The sequence below is a fragment of the Thermobia domestica genome, chromosome 3, assembly GCF_964235325.1.
Source record: "Thermobia domestica chromosome 3, izTheDome1.hap1.1, whole genome shotgun sequence".
Taxonomy (NCBI): Eukaryota; Metazoa; Arthropoda; class Insecta; order Zygentoma; family Lepismatidae; genus Thermobia; species Thermobia domestica.
The window spans coordinates 81,240,689-81,267,501 of record NC_137456.1 but is presented as its reverse complement, the minus strand read 5'-3'; the positions used below and the strand labels follow the sequence as shown (position 1 = coordinate 81,267,501).

The 26,813-nt window shown below is 34.8% G+C and overlaps 1 protein-coding gene across 2 annotated transcripts in view; it reads right to left on the bottom strand.

Moving 5' to 3' along the window:
- The window catches only part of LOC145680554 (testis-expressed protein 47-like), a 97,563-nt gene that overhangs the window by 10,219 nt on the left and 60,531 nt on the right, over positions 1–26,813 (bottom strand). For both annotated transcript variants that reach the window (XM_081751185.1, XM_081751184.1), the window contains 2 exons: positions 19,685–19,831; positions 14,884–15,043 (listed from right to left, as the gene is read on the bottom strand). In XM_081751185.1, the coding sequence (XP_081607311.1) occupies positions 14,884–15,043; positions 19,685–19,831 (307 nt within the window). The remainder of the gene's footprint in view (positions 1–14,883; positions 15,044–19,684; positions 19,832–26,813) is intronic.

The following is a 26,813-nucleotide window of genomic DNA, read 5'->3' as shown; positions in this document are numbered from 1 at the left end:
TATGTAAAGACTTTCTGCTGTGGCATGCTTCATAAGGACAATTCCAGTCTGCTCACGTGACCTTTGGGGTTCATGAATTTTTTTTGCGAGCGTTCCGACTTTGGATTCCCTGTTTATACCTTCTGTTTATGCATCGAATAACTTTTCAAGAACATAAATGACATTCTGTATTATGAATGTTGAGGATTACCCTCTATATGACAAATAGCTGCAAATAAATACACTACATGATTTATTTATTGCTATTGAACGAGTTTCTTAACTTGTATTTACATCCTCATATATAATACCGACCTACTGTGAAAATTATCTCAGATGTTATATTTTAAACATAATAATTACTATGTTCTGCAATGATTATGTTATATATACACAACTTATGTATTCTAATGTAACTATTTTATATAATTTTTCATGCATTGCGGAAAATATAATTTTAAAAAAAAGATTAGCCTAGACGGGATTCGAACCCTCAACCTTATGATTTCAAATCCGACAGCTTACCAATGAGCTAACACAACCTTCTAGCGAGGTATAACGGATCTCAAGGTAATTATGACATTCATATCCATTACAAACGCTGTTTCTGTTCTACTTTGACTTTTATTTTAGTACTCAGGCGATAATTATGTTCTATTTCTTAACTTTGAGCATTCTTTTACATATGGAAAGATTCCTTAACGTATTTAAATGTTCCATTACGTATGGAGAGCTAAATGACAAACAAGCCTGTGCTAACATTAAAAAAAAAAAAGGTTTCGAAATATTGTATCATTAAGTATTTCAATCAATGTTGCTTTTTTAAACACTTGGTAACAAGTCTTATTATATTTAAAAGAAGAAAAACACATCTGCAAACTCTTTCCCGATTGCAAAGGCTGGCTTGGAGGTTCGAACCTGGCTTACTTTTTCCCGAAGATACCCGAAGCTGGACTTAGAAAATTATTGCCTCAAAACACCAGTAAAGAATGCGCTCAACCTTTTTGAGACAAGGTGTACATTTCCAGTATTTTCGTACTAGTACTTATCACCCCCAGTGTATTGAAATTCCGCCCAGAGAAAATCTTCTGAAATCATCACTGTTTTCAAGTCATGACTTCATTTTTTATATTAAAAAACGTTTTAGAAACCATGTACTACCATGAGCAAAATAAATGACGCGTCTCTTTATTTTGAAGTTTTTTGAAAATATCTCCATTTTCTTTATATGTTCGAAATTTCGGAAGGTTTCCCCAGCAGGACAGGTTAATAACAAACCCGTTTTTAATATTTGTGTTAGATATTAGCTTAAAATAAAGAAATTAGAAGCAAAAAACATTAAATCGACAGAAATCTCGAGAATTACCAACTCTGCTAAAGTGGGAAATTTTCAAGAACACGAGGGAATTCTGCATTTCAACACGAAGCAGCGACATCTATGTCATTGAGAGAAATCTGGATTAAATCTACAAACTAAACTTTTAACGAATATTTCTAGTATGTCTTATTATATGCATTATCTGCAAACTCCAAATATATGAATATATGCTAAGTATTAACATAAAGATAGAGCAAATAGTGGAAATTATCTATGGAAAAGGACGAATTGGTAGGACGATCGTAATGAAATATCGTCTTTACCGGAACAGGCTCAGTTCACGTAAGAAACAAATAGCTCAGTTAGTTAAAGCAACGAGTCTGTATGCAGAAGGTAGCGGGTTCGATCCCATGGAAGTCCCGTTGTCATTTTTATCTCTACACTACGGTTATTTTATTTATTTTTTTATGTGGGAAAGAATTAAATTGTAACGTGTGTGTAAAACTCATGACGATACCAAAAAAAGAAAAAATGCCGTTGTCGCACTTGCATTAGCGTCCCTAATTTTGTTTGCAAACAGTTTCGTAATTATTTCCCCTGTGCTCACTGCTCACCATATGCTCGCTGGCGCATAACGAATGTTTCCCAGTAAATGTTCATTCTAATTTGGAGAATTTTATAAAGTTTCACAATATTTCTCACTAGATACTCTTCTATCTACGTGTTTGGATATTTTGATAACAGATGTCCCTATTAAATGTTTAATTTTGCCTAGATGTTTAATTACGGAAAAGTTTTTCAATGTATTTGTATTGAATTGAAATTGTTTTGAATTTACTACATAAGGTAAGTAGACCGAAGGAGGAGAACTCAAGTAATTGATATTCTACGTAAAAGCAACCTATTGTAGAATGATGATGCTTCTTACCTTCAGCACATAATCTTTACGTTAGAGAGTCAGACAGAGAAAAATCCTGGTTTTTCCTCCTCTATGACCACCCATCTTAAACCTCTACATATCATTGTTCGTCTCACAAAATTTCGGTGCTCCAAAAACATTCAAATAATAATAATAATAATAATAATAATAATAATAATAATAATAATAATAATAATAATAATAATCCTGAATATGCCATCCTTACATAATGTAAGGATATCTTAGTTTCCTAGTTTAAATCTTAAATATCTTAGTTTAAAATGCTTTCTTTAGTACTTATTTGAGCAACCATGTAGGAGGGGGTACGACTTTTTATTTTGCCCCTCTCGTTTCAATACCCTTCCAACAGAAAGTAATTTTTGATAAGCAGGACAGACAAAATGAATAAGAAATATATTTACAGCATCCTCTCCCCTTTCATGATTGGAATATCACGTAATATTTTTTATTCTACGAAAGATGGCCCTGTGCGGTTAGGGGTAGGTAACTAAAAAATACCTAATATATAGCGCCCCTTGATTGTAATATTACCGCTTCTTTATTTGTACGAGGGAGCCCCTACACAATCAAGGGTGACAAAAAGAATAGGAAGAGTGTCTATTGATTCCAGTGGTGGATCCAGCACGAACTCCTGGGGGAGGGGAGTTGAAGTGAAACATTCTTTTGATGATGTGAAGCTGTCACAAATTACCACTTAACTAAACTAAACAATAGTGGGGGGAACCGGAACCCAGTCAGTTTAAATTGATGTAAAAGTTTAATTTTTGGCTTCATATTAAAAGTTGTGGTTTCAAATGAGAATTTCAGTCCAAGTGGTCAATCATCAAATCTCGTGGGGCTCTTCAGTGTAGGCTAATACGGCCCCCTTATGAGAAAAGGCAAAATTATTAACATGTTTATAACTTTCGAATTTTTCGTCTATTTTAAAGAAATATTTTGCTTCGCATTAAAGTGTTGGTTCCAAATGACAAATTCAGTCCGAGTGGACAATGATCAAATCTCCGGGGGGGGGCTCTTCAGTATGGGGGGCTACGGCTCCCTTATAAGAAAAGGCAAAAATATGAAAATGCTTATAACTTCCGAATTTTCCGTCTATTTTAAAGAAATTATTGGCTTTATATTAAAGTCTTGGCTTCAAATGACAATTTCAGTCCGTGTGGACAATGATCAAATCTCGGAGGGCTCTTCGGTGTAGGGGTTTCGGCTTCTTTATGGGACAAGATTCACGTAGTTGATATTGCAAAATTGTTTTGTATATATAAGTGGAAACTTACACCGTTTGGTTAATTTTACCTCTTATGTTTTGCAGATTCATATTTCAAGCAATAGTTACTTCGCAGAGCCAAAAGAAGGCACTTACTAGTTTCATTAAAATGAAATGTCTTTTATGAGAAGTTCTCATGGAGCCGACGAACGAATAGGCACCCAAACGTTGGTTAAGTCGAACGGTTGAAACCCGTTGAGCTCGCTACAATTATTATTATTATTATTATTATTATTATTATTATTATTATTAATAATAATAATAATAATAATAATAATAATAATAATAATAATAATAATAATAATAATAGAGCATTCACCTTTGGTGCATGGGGTCCGTGGCTCGATTCCACTTCGTGCAAGTGAAATTTGAGGTGGACAAATACCGTGTGCATGGGTATGTGTTTTCTTGAGATTTTCCATTTTCCTCCCACTTTCTTCATTTCACCATTTCATTCATCATCATTCTCCCTTAGCGTAGGTGCATAATCGACCAACGTTAAACTAGATATTGCAATTTCAATAATAATAATAATAAGAATTAATTCAACTGAAAGGACTGTAATTTATGTGGACAGTAATTATCATAAATATGCAACCATTATAAAAACAATGCTTTGAGTAGAAAGATAATCCTTTCCAAGTGTTAACGAATGCGCACGAGATAAGACATGTCTCGAGAAAGAGACAAGACGCGCTTTGTGACATCCAAGATAATACGAGGCAAATGTTTTGGACACGAGATAGCTTGTAAAATGTCTTGTTTTGTCTGAAATGTCTCGAAAACAAAAGTCTAAGTTTTAATATTATCTTTCAAGATCTATTCTCTCAGAAGTAGTTCTCTGCCTTAAAATTAATAACGACATTTGTGATTTAAAAAAAGATAAACAATGCCTAAAGTTAATAGTTAACTTTTCGAAAAGAAGCTTCAATAAGGGTGAACCTGAAAGATGTCCACAAACTTCGGGAGGTGATTCGTGACATCAAAAGGAGACAAATGGTCCTCTTGCAGTTTTCGAATTCAGCTTCGTTGTCGAGATACAGGGTTGCCAACTGGTCGTGTTTGAGAAACTCACTGAGAATAAATTCAAGTCCAAGAATAAACTACTACTCATATATTTTTCAGGTCAATTGACTTATACCATGTTGTAAGGTCAAATATTTATTTATGAAGTGTGTACAAAATTCGCCAGGGTCTTTTCTGAGAAAATCGTCGAGAAAAAGTCACCTCCAAGAATAAACTAACCCTTGTAAATTTTTCTAAGAGAAATATCTGATACTGCAATATAGGGTTGTTAATTAAATATTGATTAATGAAAAATAAACAAAATTGCTAAAACCATTTTTGAGAAAATAGCGTTTTTCGATTTTCGGCTGTTTGTAAACCACACTTATTTTAAGTGGTAGGAAAAAATGGAAAAGCTCCTGTAAGAATACTAAGTAAACCCTAAGTTTAAAATTTGGTGTAGATAAGTTGAACGGTATGGCCTCTAGGCGAGTGCATATAAAAGTGTGCCGAACGGACGGACCGGAAGGACGGGTGTCGAAAAGTCACATTTTCGGTATGTAGACGCCATGAAACATGTAAATCCGTTGAAATCTGAATTTGATATTATTTTCACAATCACTATATTTTCTTCTCTCTTTTGTCGCTCGAAAAAGAAAAGCCTAAGTTTACCACAAAAAGCTAGGGAGTTCAAAATATATTCAAAAAATATTCAATTACAGGGCCACCGCACTAAACATTTTCAATTCAATTTCTTAACTGTGTTAGGCCGCAGTTGTTACTGAAGTGTGTATTTGGATAATACGAATAAAATTATCGTATTATTCAAATACATCGAATGTCAGATTATCGAATAAAAAACTTCGATTGAAGAAAATCCACACTACAAAACTAACTCACACTTTGAGCACATTTTCATTAGACATATAATAGACCAATTAATGCAATCATTGTTTATGAAATATGAAAAAAATCAAATGAGTCACTTTGGGAAAGTCGTTCAAAAAGAACACGTCAAGAGTAACCTACCTCTTGTGAATTGTTTCGAACAATGAGTTAAGATATACTTTTGGTTATTAATGAAATATTTATTTACGAAATTTGAACAAAATCGCCTGTCGTTCGAGAAAATTGTCGGAGAAATAACCTTGACCCCAAAAATAAACTATCCGTTGTAATTGTTTTTCATAGAAATGACTTATACTAAAATATAGGGTTATTAATGAAATACTTAATTATGAATCATCAATAAAATTGTCCGAGTAATTTTTGAGAAAATCGTGAGGGAAAAATAACTCCCCGAATAAACTATCTCTTGAGGATTCTTTCAGGGTAAGCGAGTTATTCCATATTACTAGGTTTTTAATGAAATATTTATTTCTGAGTACGAACAAAATTGCTTGACTCATTTTTGAGAAAACCGTGGAGGAAAAACACCCCGAAGAGTAAACTACTCCTCGCATATTTTTTCAGGACAAACGAATTTTGCCATATTGTTCGGTTATTAACGAAATATTTATTTTTGAAATATGAATAAACTCTTTTGAGTCGTTTTTGAGAAAATTTCCCAGACAACACTCCACCAAGAATAAACTACCCCTCGCATTTTTTTTTTAGGACAAACGAGTTATGCCATATTGATAAGTTATTAATGAAATCTTTATTTATGAAATATGAACGAAAACATTTGAGTCCATTTTGAGAAAATCACTGAGAAAAAACTCACCCCCTTAGTATAAACTACCCCTTGTAGATTTTTCTCAGATAAATGCCTTATACCACAAAATAGGGTTGCTAATTAAATATTGATTTATAAAAAAAGAAAGAAAACAAGATCGTTAGAGCCAGTTATGAGAAAATATCTTTTTTCTATTTTCATCGTACAGGAAACTACCCTTGTTTTGGGAGTAGGAGGGAAATAAAAAAAACTATAGGAAATACTATGAAAATCTTAAACTAAAATTTGGTGCAGATAAGTTGAACGGTATGGCCTCTAGGCGAGTGCACAGAAAAGTGTAGTGAACGGACGGACGAACAGATAGACATGTATCGAAAAATAACTTTTTCGATGTTAGGGGCTATAATACCTATAAATTCGTTGAAATCTCAAATTTGATTTTTTTCGAACACCATACTTTCTTCTTTCATTTGTCACTTCAAAGTAAAAGGAACTCAGAACTACAGATAAAAGACACCTACTTTTACACATAGACATTATTTATTGATTTAAAACTGTTTTAGTTTGTGTCATTTCACTTCCAATTGAAAGGTTTTACAATGATTAACGGCATACCAATGACGAGACGGAAGTTTTCAGGAAGTAAATGCATTCAGAAGTCTAGATTGCATTACAGCTATCAGCCTGTTTTTATTTCTGCAATTGTTAACAGCTGTAATTTCGTCCAAACGCTACATGAAATAATTTTTGGTTGACGTCATTGTATTACTATTTTAGTATTGTTCTCTTCAGACTTGGTTGAAGTTTTGTCTTAACGGTTATACATTTTTTTTCTTATTTCATCGTTACACAAGAATAAAATGTTGTGGTGACTGGATAGATTCGAACCTACGAACATTGAGTTTTTATTCTTCAAACAATTTACCAATGGACCAAGCTTTGTCCTCACGTTAACGTACGGTTACAGGGTTTATTACGATTTAAATAAAATGGCTGGCTGTTAGAGTTTCCTGCCCAAATATTTCGATAAAAAATTTTCATTGCTTCGTACATTGTTTAGATACACATTTTAGGAGAGTGAATTTTGGTGTATATAATAATTTCATGCCAGATAAAAGCTGGATAAGTTTTAATAACATGTTTCATATGTAGTTTTCAATAATAGACTTGTTGTTCGGGATGACGTTCCAAGGTTTAGCATTGACTAGCAGTTTTTGCTATTAATATCCCTTCTAGCAATATTGGCAGTAGACAAAAGTTAGCCCGCTTTTTGCTCCTAATTTAGTTATTTTACTTTATTATTTAACGAATATATTGAAAATTGTCAGAGACACGTATGCAGTAATTTATTTCGGGAGGGGTCCGACTTCAATATTAGGATAAATTATAATAAAATTTTAAAAGATAATCCTCAAAATTAGGCTAAATTTACAGAAAAGTTGGGGTTTCAGAGGGGGTCCGGACCCCCTAGACCCACCCCTAAATGCGTTCTTGTTTGTCAGTAACATTTCCTCATTTTGAAACCCTCAAAAACTTCGGATAGACTATATAAAGGAAAACGAGTTATTTTCGATGAAATATCACTTCAAGGAGACGCGTCAGTTTCATTGCACAGTGTGGTATCCCACGTTCACAATGGCAAGAGTTTCTTTTCTCTGATTCTCTGTCATTGTGCTCTATCAAAAGGTTAGGTTTGTAACATATTACTCCTACGAACAAGCATGACTGGCAGATAGGAATACTGAACACAACTCCAGAGAAATGCATGCTGGAACTTACGTTTATAGCTACGCTTTGGTGATTTGCCCTCAAGGTCAATCGAGTGGTAATTCAGTTCCGTCTCTGTTCTTAAGCCATGTTCGTATTACTTCGAACAGTTTTGATAATGAAAAGCATGCCTCTTAATATAACAGACTTCTTTCGCGTAAGAAATCGAAACTCAGTTGGTCAGAGCAACTAGTCTGTAAGAATTAGGTTGTTAGTTAGTTAGGAGCCCAGTACGAGTAAGGGTTTTTATTACTATTGTTTTTATCTTTTTTATGTGAGGAAAAATCAAATTGTGACATCGCGATATCAAATGTATTTGATTAGGTAGCTTTGTCTTACCTAAACTTTAAACATCAGTAACCGTCGAAATTATTTCACTAACCGATCACATACTGAACATTTCAAACACGTCAAACCAGTGGCATAACATGAAGGTTAACATCTCCTCCGCAGTCCTTAGTTATGCGTCCGTACTTTCAAGGGCGGACTAAGGGCCGGGCGACTGCCCGGGGTGCCAGAGAAAGAGGGGCACCAAAACGAGCCTCAAAAAGTAAATTTTACAATGTGCTTTCTACTGACGTTTTTGGTTTATATTCTTGTAAAGTAGTGGCAATTATATGATCTTTTTACATTTCACTATGGAAGAAGAGAGTTTCATAGTACTAAGGGGGCTGTATCGAAAAATTGAGAGATGGCATGTAGAATAAAGAGTGCCGGGAATTAAGTATTGTTTGTTTGTTTGCTTGAGTTTAGCGTTCCACGGTTATGCCTTAATGGGCAAGGGAGATGTGGATACTAATTATAGTGGAATCCGAACCACTTTTATCGTTCAACAGTAATCCACCGGGAATTGGACCCGGTACCACAGAGGTCAGGCGTGCTAGCCACTAGATCAGAGGGGGTGGAGTTGGTATTGTTTATAGCGGGCCCATATTCTTTGTGAAGTTTTCCTAGGTAATGGATTTCTTTTTGAAAATGGGTTTAAAACAGGGGCGTCATTTAGGGAGGGCAGGGAGGGGCATTTGCCCCCCCTGAGTTTGAGATGTATATAGATTTTATCATTAGAATAGTAGTAAATCAGTGAAAAACGCGAAATTTTACTTATATCAAGAGGTCTTGCTCCCCCCCCAAAGCAAAATCTGAAATGACTCTCCTGGTTTAAACTATTAAAAACACTATGATAAAATGTAAAATATAGGCTACTACTAGGGGAAGGGCGCCAAAAAGTCACTTTGCCCGTGTGAAAATTTGGCCTGCTCCGCCCCGGCGTACTTTCTGTATATTTTTTGGCCTTGCAGCTTGTGCGGTCCCCACGCCACATTGTTGCGGGGGCGCTATTTACGCCTACCTTTTGAACGTAATTCAATAACTGTTTAAGAAATTCTACCATCAGCGTGGAAACGGGAATATATTTTTCTAATAGTCCCATAGAACTTTCACTCAGAACGCCAGATGCAATTTTTCAGAGTGGGCTCTGGCTCATATTCAGGAATAATAATAATAATAATAATAATAATAATAATAATAATAATAATAATAATAATAATAATAATAATAATAATAATAATAATAATAATAATAATAATAATAATAATAATAATAATAATAAATATGAATGTCTTTGGAGAGCCGAAATTATGTGACACGAATCATTATAGATAGAGCTTTAAGATGAGTGGTCATAGGGGAGGAAAAACAGGATTTTTCTCTCTCTGACTCTCTAACGTTAAGATTATGTGCTGAAGGTAAGAAGCATCATCATTCTACAATAGGTTGCTTTTACGTAGAATATCTATTACTTGAGCTCTCCTCCTTCGGGCAACTTTGCTTATGTAGTAAATTCAAAACAATTTTAATTTAAGACAAATATTTATAGAGAAAATTAAACATTTAATAGGGAAATCTGTTATCAAAATATCCAAATTTTTTCTTTTGGTATCGTCATGAGTTTTACACATATGTTACATTTTGATTCTTTCCCAAATAAAAAATAAATAAAATAACCTTAGTGATAAAAATGACAACAGTATTTCCACGGGATTCGAACCGCCTACCTTCGGTATACACACTCGTTGCTTTATCTAACTGAGCTATTTGCTTTCTGACGTAAGCTGAACCTGTTCTACAGTAAAGACGATTTTTCATTACGATTGGGCTAACAATTCGTCTTTTTCCATAGGTAATTTCCACTATTTGCACTATCTATACGTTAATACTTAGCATAGATTCATATATTTGGAGTTCGCTGATAATGCATATAATAAGACATACTAGAAATATTTCGTTAAAATTTTCGTTTGTAGATCTAATCCACGCTTCTCTCAATGACATAGATGTCGCTGCTTCGTGTTGAACTGCAGAATTCCCTCGCGTTCTTGAAAATTTCCCACTTTAGCAGAGTTGGTAATTCTCGAGATTTCTGTCGATTTAATGTTTTTTGCTTCTAATTTCTTTATTTTAAGCTAATATCTAACACAAATATTAAAAACGGGTTTGTTATTAACCTGTCCTGCTGGGGAAACCTTCCGAAATTTCGAACATATAAAGAAAATGGAGATATTTTCAAAAAACTTCAAAATAAAGAGACGCGTCATTTATTTTGCTCATGGTAGTACATAGAGAAAAAACGTATGAGGTGTGCGTAAAAACGTAGGTTACATGCATAAATCCTTAACGTACGACTGTACTGTATGTAACATTCTACAACAAACCTATAACTGAAAACATATGTTTTATAATGCTTTCCGTATAAGTCTTCCATCTATACGTACTTTCCGTGTGGTAAGAATCTCACATACAGATGTACGTATATAACATATAGCTGAAGTAAGTAACATACGTATAAGTATATCATGTACGGATGACTGTTAGATGTCAGACATTCTGCAGTGACATAATGTAACATCTAAACGGGAAAATCCAATACGAATGTAGCATGTGGATAACATATGCTTCGTACAGATTTCCGTAGTGATCATATGGATTCCGTATATTTGTACAATATACCGCTGTCCGAATGACGGATTTCTCTCTCTCTCAGTGTACTTTCGTAATACTGTTAGCTTCATATTTCCTGTCCTTTCATTTTTCCGCAAACGATTACGTCGGTTATTTTGGAAAATAGGAAAATTTGTAAAGCTCTTTTCGTCTTTCATTTAATTTTTCTTTTCTCCCTTTTTTTAAAAAAAAAAAAAATAAATCAATGTCGCAAGGACAGCATATGTTGTTCTATAACTTGCAGCCGTGCTCTGTCTAGATGGTGTTGGGCAGTGCCGGATTTAGGTTTGATAGGAGTGAACTATTGAAAGAGGCCCTTTAGACGTTAAGCTTTGTTTTTCAGCGACAAAATGTCGCAGTTTTTAGGTTTGAGTATATGCTATATGCTAATTTATGGACCTATTGGTTATCTAAATGGAAACACGGGCCCATTATAAGCACGACTGGGAAACGGGGCCTTCTTTATAAGCGGAGCTGGATAACAAAGACCTCATTATAAGTGGGGCTGAGAAATAGAGTTCTATTATTTGTTTCATAAAAGCCTAATACATAACAAAACAAAACACTATTGTTGTATGTGCATTTTATCTTATTTGCTTTTTCTTGTTATTTGGAAATTACATTACAATCAGTTTTATCTTTAAAATTTTGGGGGCCCCCAAGCGAGTGGAGGCCCTAAGCTATCAAATTTTTAGCTTATACGTAAATCCGGCATTGGTGTTGGGGATGCTGCTAGAGGTAAAAAGAAGTTGAAAACATAATATGACATTTATCCACCGGTCCTTGTTTTGGTGATAGAACCCAATAAAAATATGACGATGTAGCAACACCGCATGACAAATTAAAAGTGTTGATGAAAATGTATCGTCACTGCCACTGAAAACTGACTCAAGACGGCCTCCATATTAAATAGTCCGCTTGCCAAACTACCTCTTGGGCCAGTTTGATTTTGCATACAGAGTAGATCATGAGCTTACTGTTTGGTTTGTGGAAATATTGCAGAATTTATGACTCTCTCTTATGTTTTAACTTTTATAGTGTTCATTATAATTTCGGATATATTCTACATATACAATTCGGATATATTCTACATATACATATATAATTTCGGATATACATATGCTAATAAAACACACACTGACCAAAGCACTAAATATACAGGGTGATTCTTTATAGGGTTTACAACTTCAAGTATATACTTTCAGCTATAATTCCTTATTGGAACCACATACAGATTTGGTTTATATGTCATTATACTGCAAAACACTTCAAGTTTTTTGTGACAAATCCATTATGGCTGAATTTGTGCAACTGCGGCCATCCTGGACACATCCCAACGAAAGTTGATTTCCTGCCAAACAGTAGCCAGCATTTCGGGGGTACCGTCCGTGATGGCTGTTGTGATGCGATGTTTCAGTTCATTAACATTATCAAGTAGGGGAGTAGTGTACACCTTATCTTTCACAAACGCCCACAGAAAGAAGCCAAGTGCCGTGTAATCTGGAGACCATGGCGGCCAGGCAATTTGTCTACAACGACCTATCAATTTATCTGGGAAACGCTAATCAAGAAATTCTCTTGTCTATCAGGTAGTGCGGCGGGACGCCATATTGTTGCTACCATGAGCGGCCATCGTGCTCATCTTTATCTAACTGTGGAACAAGTAAGTTCTGAAACATATCAAGATAGGAGACACCGGTGAGGGGTGCTCTCAGTAAAGAAGAATGGTCCACACTTGATAAGAATTAGAAACACTTGTGTAACAATTTCGGGAAGGTATCATTGCCTTCATCAGACACTTTATGATAACGTATCTGATGAAGGTGATGCCATATTTTGGTATATAAATACGCACTAGACACTCTTCCTTTAGCAGCAGAAGAAGAAGTGCACTTTGGTCGGTGTATGTTTTATTAATTTTAAATTTCATGTAACATGCGAATAAATAAAATCGGAAATATTAATACTACAACTTTATGTAATGAAAATGTTTGTGTGAGACTATTTCCCATTTATTGATACTTTTATTGCATACTTTTTTTTCTGATTTAACTATAAAATGGTAATTTTGTTGAGTGAAAACTAAGAAATTAAATATTTTAGAAAAGAAAACAGTGTTATTGCCTATGAAATTACCTTATTTTTAAGTTTATAAAAATTATCAATGCATCCCTAATCTATTTCTATGGTGCCTCTTCATATAGTTTCTAACAATATGTAATCCAAAATTACCTCATAAAATTAGCTCGTGGTTGCCCACCGTGGATATATTGGATGTCATATTTCTTTTGCTGGTAATATAGGATTTATAAATTAAGATTTTATTGCGAATAGTAATTTACGGGTAGTATGTAAGAAATATAGAATACATTGAGAATTATGAATACTGTAGCAATACAGATTTTGTTAACGCAACGCGAGGTTCGCATTCAATTATTAGTTCATTTTTATTAAAAACAGTGGGCCTTATGCAGAGTCGTTTTGACGCGTGATTAGTGCCATACTAAAGGGTTAGACTAACATAAGATTCCTGCAGTAATCAAGCTTTTAGTATGACTCTAGTCATAAGTCAAAACGACTCTGCATAAGGCGGAGTGTGTTACAAAAATATGATGAAAATTAGTAATCCCAAAGGAACTTACAGCTGTAAATTCAAATTTGAAATCAAAACTTGGCTGTCAGGGATAGCCTACTTTTGAAGTAATTTGATCAGATGCATAATATGTATTTGCAGCAAATATAATAAATTTGTGTAAATGGTCACTTTTGAATTTGTAACATTTTCAAATATCAGTTTCACTGTTCAGATAGCATAGGATGATGATACAATCAAATTCACAGTGAAAAAGTAACTTAAATTCACGAACGTAAATTACTTTATTATGATTCTTTGAAAATACAAAGTGAATGTAAGTTTATATCCGCAGTGTTTCGATGAATTTTCGTGTTTATATTCAGTATGTATCTAAACAAAGTGTCAGAATAGTAGTTTAAAAATGTGCAGCAGAAAAATCTAATATTTCGTGAAGATATATTTCCCATAAAACTTGGACTAATTAAATAACATTTGGAAAGGCTAAGGATACAACAGGCAGAGGATTTGCAAATTTTTCTGATAAAAATTCTCGTCTATCAGATGCTAAAATTAAAAATGGCATATTTATGGATTCTCAGATTAGACACCTTCAACAAGATGGAAAGGTTTGAAACATACGTCACAAAAGAAAGCGAGCATGGGTATGTTGCAATAATGTAACACAAAACTTTCTTGAAAGTAGAAGGGTCGTCAAATACACCGAATTTGTGAATCAAATTATCAAAGTTACACAAATTTATTCAATATAAACCTTGAAAATACATTTCAGGAATTCAAATCTGGACTTCTTTCCAGAAAGTTGCAGTGATGTATCGGACTATCATGGTATGAAAGATTTCACAAAGATATAGCTACCATGGAAAGGTATGAGGAAAAATTGATTCCCACAATGTTAGGAGATCATTGCTGGACTATAATTCAGGACATGAAAGATAATTAGCAGGAAATGACGAAATTAAACATTCTGTTCAAATGTTATCTTTTCTTTGTAAATATTCCTTCAGAATTTCTGCTTAAAAGAACTGAATACATATGTGAACACTGTGTCAACATATGTGAACACAATTTCTAGAATTAAATGAAAATGTTCAAATACAATTAAAATTTCATTACTTTTAAACTATCGCTGATGCAAAGAAGAAGAAGAAGGAAAACTAAATACATTTTTGAATTCAGCTCTCAAATATAACAATTACAATTTTTTTCCCAAGAAATAGGATTTTTTCGTAGAACAGTACAATTTTTAGTTGTTATAGTACTTCATATTATTTCAATATGTTGTCTGCATTCATAACGAACAGAAACTTGATGTATACTAGAAACAAAATATGTCTATTACCTCTAGGATTCACCATATGAGTTGCATGGCCATGCATTTTATAATATTCTTCTATAGTAAGCATGCAGTCCAGATCTAGTAGATAATTCAGCAACTTGTAATCAGGTAAGTCGGTGCCAAACTTTTCGCTCAAACGTTCTAAAGCCGCTCTATACGTAGCCTGAAAATAATTATTACTCGTTATTAAAATTCACAATAAACATTAATAATAATAATAATAATAATAATAATAATAATAATAATAATAATAATAATAATAATAATAATAATGAGGACAATATGTCGTAAAATCAACATCTGGCTTTGAGTCTTTCAGTGATGTTTTACTTTGAAGTTTTTTTTTTAATTCTGATATGAGTATTAATTACAAATATTGCAGGAGAACTTTCTTATTATAATATTATATCCATATAGATGACTTACATACAGATTTGTTTAACTTTACATACTGCATTCAGCAAAAGAATTAAAGTTATTCAAGAAGTGAAAATATTTTTATACTGCTAACATTATTCAATCGATTTCTTCAATTGAATTTTCTCAATCTATTCTGTAAACGTTCACTTTCTGCTGCCAGCAAACTCGGGAAAAATAGAGTTGTAGTTTCCCATTGGCTTCCACTCCACAGTACCCTTTTTGCTGCCGCTTTTCCTGGCAGCAGAAAGAGAGCGCATGTAGCCTACATTGGAATTTCGCAACTCGGAAGGTTAGCGGAAGACTGTGGGGCATGCAAACTTCTCAGTTATGGCAAGTGACCTGTCAATAATGCCAGAATACCTATGATGATGATGATTCTGTAAATGAAATAAAATTTCTAGTTATGTGTCACATGCTACTGCCCTTCAGGCTAAAGGAGACGACAGTGGTGGATCTAGCTTAGAGCCCCCGGTTTTTTTGAGTGTCCAGAATAATTTAAGCTATAATTTATGTATGTTTTAAAGTTTATAGTAACCTATCATAGTCTGGGTTCTGACTGCTCCCTCCCCTAGTTTTCACCTTCTAGATCCGCCACTGGGAGACGAATGAATTAATGAATGTGAATTATGAAGTAATTGTTAAGTAAGAATGAGGAAGAAAATAAGAAAAAACAGAGAAAATCCTCGGACATGATTTTGTCCAACACAAGCGCATGTGAGCAGGAATCAAACCAAGGACCCCTTGCACCACTGATCCACTGAATTCCCTCTTAATCCATTCTGTAAATATCATTAAGTTACGTACCCATTAACATACATACTTAAGAGTGTAATTTGAAAGAATACAAAAACTAAATAATAAAAAGGAAAAGTAAATAGCTTCGTATATCGTATATTTATTTGTTTACTTCTAAAATAGACACTCGATAATTAATTCAATTTCGATCGTTTCTACAAACAAACAAGTAATTCATTCGACCATATTCATTTTCAGCACCAAGCCGCAGACCGGCTGTTTACCGTATACTCTGACTGAATAATAGATGTTCTTATCGAGATTCTAACCTATGCCGAAAACTCGTTTGCAAACTGTACATGCACGAGGAAGCTTCAAAATAGAAAGCATGAAGTTCCACAAGTCTGTCGGGGACCGAATATACTGACACCCGTGAGTATTGTCATTCTCAAGTGTACCCTACTGAACTTGCCAATTGACTATTCTCTACTTATTGTTATTTTATAACTTTGAATTACAAGTGTAACACTTTCATATTTGTCTATATCATCGTATGAGTACTTTTAAGGTAATATTTCAATGGTAAATCAATTTAAAATATACTTCAAGAATATTCATTCGTCATCTAATTGTTTGAAAAAATATTAAACATACAGTAGGTGTCATTAAATCCAAAAATTGCAAAGTGCATTAAGAAAATGTTCTTAATTTTTTCCTTCGTAATAATTAGAATGAGTATCGCAACAAACAATGATTTGAAATTGTACTGTGAATTCTGATATAATATGTGTCATTATTTTATGTGTATGCGATAACCGGAACAAAGACATCTCACTTTGCTTGGGTCGAACGCACCAGCACAGCTACAAAGTTTAGGCTCTTTTCCCGTACTTCCGTCTGCCGACCGAAATGGATTTCTTTTTTCGTGACGAAAAATGTGTGATTACATTGTACGTAAGGGCAAAGAGTCAAGCCAGAACACGTGAACACAGAGTAGCATCAAGTATCATGACTTAGAGTATGTTCCCAAATAACTCATGGTCACCAATCAGGGTTGCATACTCCATATTAAGTATTTTTTCTTCGGTCGTATACAGGAATAAATGTCCATACTTTTTTCTTAATATTTTTTCGAATTAATTGGAAAGGTAGAGAGCTTTTGACTACATTATAGAGCCGCTCCTACTCTCAACGACAAGTCCCGTCAAGCATTAAAACGGATTGTTACTCAAAACCGTCGTGTGACTGCGTTGAAGTAACGGAGAAACTCAAGCAACGCCTCCCACAACTTATATCAACAATCAAAGTTCACCGCGAGTTACATGACATAAACATATTGGATAGGGTTGCACCAGCGAAACCCTTGATAAAGGATCATCACGCTTTAGCACCAAGACAATAGTGTCGCAAACATGCAACACAGACCGCTGATAACTAGAAACGTATGATATGATCGGATGAATCAATCTTTACCTTATTTTAAACCACCAGACGTGTTTATGTGTGGCAGACGGCCCAAAAAGGTACGTGATCGGCACTCTCTCTGCTCAACCGTGAAAACAGCGGCGGCTCTGTGACGCTGTGGGCCGTAATATTCTGGTTTTCAGTGGGTCCTGTCTTAATGCCAATGAAGACAAGAAGTCATTTTGAGTGTTGGATTTTCAAGTCAGCTAATGTGTTATCTCTGTCAAATATAATTTTAGAAGGAAGTTTGGTGAAGATGTACCTAGCAGGCACAGTATCCGTAAGTGCTATTCTAAATTTAAAGCAAATTAATGAACCTGAAAAGAAAGTCAATCGACCGGCCACCAGTAAGTGAGACAACTGTAAAGTATTAGAGGTAATATTGAACGTTTGCGTTGGCCACCACGTTCCCTCGACCTTACAATCTGGGACTTTTTATCTGGGGTTTTGTCAAATAACACGTGTGTCAGATACCTTTACCATTAACAATCTAGGACCTTTGTAAAAATGAAATGTTCTTTTTTTAGTTTAACGTGCTACGATTGTCTTCAGGCTAAAGGAAACAGTTGAGTAATGAAACTGAATGATTTTCAAATTAATGTTTTTGCGCTCTCCTACAGGGATGCGAATCCGGGATCACGTGCATCAAAATTCACAATCTTTGTGTTCACATCACGGAGGTCATTACATTAGTAGATCGTCCAACGTTACAACGTGCATGTCAAGAAATAGAGGCTGGATGTGGGTCTCGTGAAAAAAACATTTTTGGTTTCCATTTCCATTGATACCTCTTTTCACGTGTCTAAGTATTGGTAAGCGAGATCTGTTCAGAGTTATCATCGGAAAGATCATTGGTAACAATACTGTATATATAAGAAATTTAATTAAATTAATTCAAGAACCGACAAAATTTTCAGAAATGAACTATTATATATTGCAAGGTTGATCCCCGCACAAACGGTCATCACATGCTTTTACTAAAAACACATGGTTTTACGCTCATACATAAACAATAGTAAGTGTCATAAAAAGAACACATCTCCAGGAAGACACGTAGAAGGATTTAGAGAAACCTACGAAGAAGGCCGATTGCCCCTACATGGACTCATCTTCAAGATAACTCCTCAAGACGAGAAATCTTTCAGTTGACCGTTGATCACTCACCCATTAAGATTTTCTCCTGGGGTTGCCATGAGCTACGGAGAATTCCTTTCAAACCCATCTCCTTATGCTGCTATGAGCAAAGGAAATATCCTATAATCACTTTTCTCACGAGGCTGCTATGAAGTACGGATAACTCCTTTCACTGTCTCCCAAGTCTGCTATGAGCAAAGGAGATATGCTATAATTACTTTTCTCCCGAGGCTGCTATGAGCAAAGGAGATATGCTATAATCACTTTTCTCCCGAGGCTGCTATGAGGTACGGAGAACTCCTTTAAGTGTGTCCCAAGTCTGCTATGAGCAAAGGAGATATGCTATAATCACTTTTCTCCCGAGGCTGTTATGAGGTGCGGAGAACTCCTTTAACTGTCTCCCAAGTCTGCTATGAGCAAAGGAGACTTCCTATAATCACTCACTCTGGAGGCTGCCATGAGCGAAAGTGTTATTCACGATACTTGCCTAAACCCATTACAAGGTAAAGACAATGGCACCTTTATTTCAAGGCCTCTTGTGTGTACCGAGTACTTTATTGAATTCTGAAAACATTTAGAGACTTACAAGAACTTTGTAAATCTGTTATAGACTATTTTTTGTAATAAAAGGCGAAAGGTTTAAATTTCAGTTTGATTATTTAAAATTCTACAAAACAAAGCATTGCGATATGTGTACATTTGAACATAGTTCTTTGTGTAATTCCAGTAATTCATAACACAAAATATATTTCTAATTACATTTTCATTTTACTAAACTCTAAAGACTTTACACAAGTAATAAAGAAAGAAGCTTTAGGATAATTCATCTTGTATTCAGCTCGAACATTTCGTTTCATAGGTTGCGGATTGGAACAAACAATAACTTCTAGCTGCAATATGAAAACGCTATCTTCCCATGAAAATATTGAACAATTCTGCTTCAAGAGCAAATATTTTTGACAACTGCGTTTCCACAGATTTCAACTCAACTAAACCACTAACAATTACAAATATGAACGAATATGGCCATGGCAAATATAGAATCACTTACCACTGTCTGTTCTTTTAAATAATCTCCTATCGCCCATAGTTTCAATATGCATTCTCTCATGTGAACATCTGGATCCAAAGTTGAATCAACCTCATCCATTATTGTAGCAGGCCTCGCATTCTTATTGGACCACTGAGCAAAGCAACGCTGAAAGAAGATACACAAATGGTATTTACAAGGCTTTCTTGTATACTTATACATTATTGCTCTTGAAATCAGACCGCTCCAGAATCCAAACAATTTGGAACTCGAACGAAAATTTCGAACAAATTCTTTTCCGAAATCTGAACGCAAAATTGTTCGTGTTTATTTGTACGTACGTGTCTCCAGTGCTCAGAATAGCAGTACCCTGCTGTTCAGTACGTTGATGAAAGTGTAATGAAAGCAACTCGTGTGATTTTTGCTGCTGAAACCTGTAAATCAGTCTGACATTGAAATAAAAGAGTTAACTTTGCGTTACTAAATCGTTTGCTGTTTATGTAGGGACGTAAGGAAATCCATATGTTATACATGTTTTCCTTACTTTATTTCTTACCCGAAAAAGAACCCTTCTTAACACATGGTTAACATAATTAACAAAGAAAGTATCGAAAAATACAAGTCTTACTGATGTTTATGAAAAAGCTTTACCAACAATCAGTGCCAGCATTGGTACAGAAAGTTCACAACAAAATGCATTTCAGAATTCTCTGCAATGTGCCTCATTTGAAGTACAGGATTCCACGAGCACCTCCAAGCAGCAAATTGAGCAAAGCGTCAGGCAAATTGCGACAAATTTCCCCGACACTCCCACACAGCACTTGCCTGAAGAACTTGATGAAAGATCTTGTGTAACCGATCAAGGGAAAAGATCGAACTTCCTGTTTTAGAAAATAAACTCAGCCGACTAAGGATTTCAATTTTTCACGAACTGCAAGCCGATCTTGTCGCGAAGAATGGTTTTATACATTCCCTGGTTACATTATGATACAGTCAGAAATTGTTTTGTATTTTGATTGTATAAGGCGTATCATTTGACAAGTAAAATCCTGATACAATTAGGTGAATTTACTTTTCTTACCATAGGGTTCAAGAACTGGAAAAGGACCACAGACAAATTCAGAGCACATTAGAAAAGCGGACCCCATTGTCCGAATAATGTCCGTGTGGGCATTTCCAACACAGTTAAAAATATGTATATAAAATGGTAAAAATTGTAGTTACAAACAGGCATTTTTTGTAAGTAGTACAATTTTTACTAGTAGTAAGTAGTACAATTTTTAACTGTGGTTAACTAACTCTATGGCCTATGGAACCCGGAGGTTCAGTGCCGCGTTCACAAAAGCTCTCCACTGATTTCTATCCTTAGCTAATTGCATCTAGTTTCTACTTTGTATTCCTATCTCTGCGAGATCCATCTTAATATTATCCTCCCATCTGCGCCTAGGTCTTCCTAATGGTCGTTTTCCTATGGGTCTACCAGTCAAGACTTTGAAAGCGTAACTGTGATTTAAGTGGTTGAAAATGTTTGCACCAGAATCCAGCACAAAACTGGCAGTTGATTTATTAATCAAAGATGTAAACCAAGATGCTTCTCGTATATGGAAATTTTGCCCTCACGAAACTGTTTATAGCTGCATTATTATTATTATTATTATTATTATTATTATTATTATTATTATTATTATTATTATTATTATTATTATTGTTGTTGTTGTTGTTCAACCATGTTGCATTACGAACATATATTTAGTATCATCTTACGAATGTCACATTCCCCAGTCTATTTTCAAGACAGTAGTTCAAAATCAGTTTACCCCAGCTGAAAAATACTCCCGGCGCCACTGTCTTTTTATGAATAGTTGTTGCATAATAGAGTGAAAAAGTGACCCGCAACGTTTTATTATGACAAAAAATACTTAATAAAGCGAGGGAGAATACACGCTGCACCCCTATAATACAATCAAAAGAATGCTATTTCCAAGCAGAAATCCGTATTCCAGGGGAAAAACGTCAGCGCAGTGAGTGGTAGACCCGGTTTGAATCTCTCGGGCACCACATACCTCTTTTTACAATATTTTTATTTATAATTTTTACTTCATTAATTTTTATTTAAATCTCATTTTCCAGAGGGAATGGGACCCTTGTACTTTTAAAAATTTAGAAAATCACTTTTCGCCAATTTTTTCCTTCCGTCATTTTACACGCTGGAGCGCGCGAACAGTGCTGCGTGTTCTCTGGCGAGATTATAAAGTTAACAATTACGAAAATATCTTTTAAAAATAATACTTTTCCCAACCTTTTAGTACAATTTTGCAGAAACTTTTTTGCATCAAATAACAATAATTGCACAAGTTTGGTTATGTAAAGAATCAAACAGTTCTGTATTTTCTTATTTGGGCTCTCGGCCCGCCAGCAGATTGTCAATGGGGAACGCTGGTGGCGCGCCGACTACAAATATTTTTTGACAGGCAATTAGTGGAACAGTAAATCTGATAAATTAAATCATGACTATTCTTTTGTTTATAGTCGCCGATTTTTGGGCATGCTCGCCAATAAAAACTTAAATTGTCGTTTAAAATCCTTTTTCAAATAGTTGATGGGAAAACGACAGCCTGAAAATCCATATTCCGCCGGATTGCTGCGGCTTTTTTTTTTTTTTCGAAGAAAGCGTATGCAACGAGCAAATTTTGAATGCATAGAACAGTGTTGTTCCTAGTGGTCCTGATAGTGAAAAATGTGCTTTCAGGGGGAAAATGTACTGACTGTTATAAGTTTTTCACATTAGGCCCACAGACGTGTTAATTGAATTATTCTTAACAGGCATTATTAGCTGCTTACTTGTTATTTTTAGGTCGCTTTCAAGCATTTGTAAGTCATTCTCAGATACTTTCCCTCTATATGGCACTTAAATCGTACTGAGAATTGTAGAAATATACTGCGTATGTAGCGAGTGCAACATTACTTATGGGAATCCGCCATGATTTTCATTGCATTGCTACGCACTCTTTCTGCTGTTTGCGGACTGCTCGGAAAGGTTGCCTTCCACCGGCGGCGCCGGCGCATTTTAAAGAATGAGTCAGAAAAAACCTGGCCACTTTCCTCCCTCCATATTTTCTAGTATATAAGATGAACATTGGCAGCACTGTGCATAAGCAAGGGCAGACTGTCGATCTTACTCACGAATAGATTGTCAGCGTGGAGTGCACTTAGCGCCCGTAGATTTTGCGCCCACATATAATATCGTATACTTAGCGCCCAGAAAATATTTGATGCTTATCAGTGTGCTAGGGTTGACCAAAGAGAGAACTAGTTTATATGTATAAATGTAGTTTCGTACTCAAATCATCTATCCCATCCCCTCTCTTTTGACGACTAAAGAACAAAAATTTTTCACTTGAAAGATCCTGCTATACTTCCTGCACAATTGTCATGTCACTTTTAAAACCCCTTAGGCAAGTTGAAAGAAATGTGTTCTTTTCTTCCTCTTCTGTTCATCACAGTCAGCTCTAACACTCTGACTTTTCATGTACATCTGTAATTACGTACAATTTAATTACGACTTAAGAGCATTACCATATCACCTATGAGATTTTCATATACGGATGTGAATTCATGTGCCAACGTTATTTTAAAATTTATATAGTTTTAAATAATAATAATTACACGCACCTTAATGCAAATACTACTGCATAGAAAACAGCAATTATTTATGCACATTGCATAACTTCATTTCCTATCGTAAATACAGGGTGTCAAAAAATTCAAATGCCAAAATTTGCTGGGTAATTCTTTATATCAAATGAAAATAAAACTTTCTAATGAACATGTGTCAAGTGTTATAAGCCGCCCTAAACGCAATCAATCACATTTTAAACCCTATTTTAAAAATAATGGAACATATCGTAAGTAGTTAAAGAAATTCGGCAAGAACTAGTATTTCCTGTATCTAAATATCCATACAAGGATACACTTTTAACCCTAGGACCACGGGCGGCGATTAGGGGGGCAAAGGTGGGTAGTTGCCCCTCCACTTTTTGAAATGACCCATTAATATATATAGTTTCATTTGGAAATATAAAGTTTTGTATGTATTATTGGTTCATAGAATACAAATGGTGCCATAAAATATTTGCCGTTCCATGAGTACGTATTGGTTATCTTTCCGTGAAGTTAAGAAAGCTACAGAAATTGCGTTTTAAAAATGCCACTAAAAATGGCCCCAAAATTAAGCTTTTGGAGCGAGACAATTCGAGCGTACTTTCATTTCATCTTACAAGGGCTCGATATGTTAGTAAGCCGCTCTGGATCTAATTGAGATATCATTTCGCAAGAAAAGAAGTCCTTCACAAGTTCTTTAATTGCACAAAAATTGACAGTTCCTAAAACAGTTCTTTTCTTGAAAAATTGACAGTTCTTTTCTTCTTTCTTATAGTAAGGAATATTTTGATTTGATTTCTTTTAGTTTAACATCCTGTTCAGCAGTGAAGCTATATGAGACGTGAACTTAATGATTAACGTTGAGTCCGAACCACGTGAGCTCCCTCCGAGAATTGAACCCAGGTCTCCCACGTCAAAGGTGCGTACGTTAACCGCTTAGCCACGAAGGAGCTCAGTAAGGAATATATAGTTTTGCAGTGTAATATACGAGTTTAGGGGTGTACATATACAGTTTTGTTATACAATTAAATTTAGTAAATTCAACATAATTCTAGGTTTTAGGATTATTTTGTATAACTGGAATGAGGAGTGACTAAGTATTGTTGAGTTTTGATGTATTCCAAGAAAATGAAAACTGTATCTAATGGCAACGAACATGTTTCGGGAAGCTGCAAAAGTATTTCTTTGAATGTCGTAGCATATGCTTGTAGTATTCACTGTCTCTCTAAGAGTAATAACACATATAATAACATGCGTGGAATTAAAAATATAAGTTGTTCATTAATTTTCAGTTTCAATATAACTTTTGCAGAACAAGCCTTATTATCCATTACTATGATTATTTGATTAATATTATCCTTTCTATTTATTTGTTTTGCAAATTTGTTATTAAATAGGTCCCTAATCTGATCACACAATTTTCCAGACAGAATTTTAAGATGCATGATTTTATGATTTTTTGATTTCATTAGCAAGGAATCAGATCTCTTCTTACACCTTCGTTGTATAAGAGTACAAAGAGTTAGTATCTTGTGTTGCTCTTGTCAATTTACGTAACAAAATATGAAACAAGATATACGGTATTTTAACTGAAAAAGATAGTTATACAGTTATACAGCCTTTAGTCTATATAACAGTCTCCTAATAGTTATACAGCCTTTAGTCTAACAAAATGTTACAAGCAACCAGGAAAAGTAACATTGACATACAAATACTGTATTCAGATCATGTCTTGCCTCCCCACTTTTAACGTCCAACCGCCGCCACTGCCTAGGACTACCAGGTGAGTCCATTGCACTCGTACGCATACTTTCTTTAATAATTACTAAGGCTTAGTAAGTATTGAGATTCTATGACATTTCCCTGGTTGTGTTCTTGTATTATGTTATATAAGTTTTTTTTTTTTCATTTCCGTGAGTTAAGTGATAGTTTTTTAAATTTATAGCATTGGGTACCGAGTAGGTCCATTAAACTCGAGCCTTAATGAAGAAATATGAGGATATATTCAGAATAGATTGAGATTGTGGCTCGTAGCGGAGTGAACGTTCTGATAATCTTCTAACTGTCCCAATGAAGTCAGATATAACATATTGCAACTTTATGTGTTATTATTTAGTTTGATTGATTTAATTATTTGCAATTTTGCTTATTTTAGTAGCAGCTTTTCTTTATTTATTCACTTATATAAGTCCATTGTCAGAAGCATAATAGTTGCTTTTGTCTATAGAATAGTTGCTAGAATAAAATCTAAATTTGCGCTTTCAGTCTCCACATTAACAAAAAAGTTTTCCGGAGTAGGACACTGACCCCCCCCCCCGAATAGAAATCCTGGCTTTGCCACTGATTGTATGTAAAGTTTTGTTTATTGTTAGTGTGTTTTGATCATTGCACGTGGTAGACAAACATCTCACTAACAATACACGTCACTATTGATGGTAGAGGAGGAATATTTTTGATAAATCAATAAACAATGAAGAAATTGATTCCCGACAGACGATAAGATATTAGCAGACTTATATATACACAAATGCAACTGAAGTTTCTTGTTCAGGTACCGATATTGAAATGAGACGTTGAGTAGTTTTCTTATCCAGAGGATTGGTTAGAAGTTTGAAGCATAGCACCTATAGCTAATGCAAAAGCACGTGCTAATGCAAAAAGCAAAACTCCGGAGAAAAGCGATCCTACATGGGCTGCCTTATGTTTTGATGACAGCATCGGCGCTATTAGAATACCTGATGATGAACTGTTCCTAATTTGTGAAGTTGCAGATTCTTCACACACTCTGCAATATAATTTTATTCTTACATATAATATGACTGTAGACGAACAATTTCTCATTTTTTGGGTGCGCTGTCTCTTTTGACAATATATACCCAGTAAGATCACCCATTGCAAAACACAATGCACAACTATCCTGAAGCTGTCACTTCTAGAGCGGAGGAAAAAAACTCAGTTATCATATATTACAACACAACAAAATCATACGTTCACACTAACAATCATATGGCTCGCTGTTACACCACAAAACAATGAACAAAATGGCCTATGACAGTATTTTACATAACTGATGTAAGTGGACTCAACACTTATGGTATTATATCATCAAAGCGTAATTTCAAACGAGAAACAAACATTAAAAAGTTTGAAATTCCGTAAATTTTTCATTTCGTCTGGTTAGCAGTACGCCAACGTTGAGAAGAAATCACGGAGAATTGAAGCTTCCCAGCATACTGAAGAGGAACAGCCTAAGAAAGTCTCTCCAGCAAAGAGGGAGCACAAATCAAGAACTTTTTGCCGCAAATGCAAGCTACATGAATGTACTGACATTTAATATTTTCCAAGTGTAACACTCCGATTTTGATAAAATTTGGCAGGTAGATATTACACATGAAATAAATGAATATGTGTTTTTTTTCTTTTCTGGGGAAAACTGTTTTAAGGGGGTAAAAGCACCCACCCAAATTTTGGAGAAATTTGAGGCCGGAAA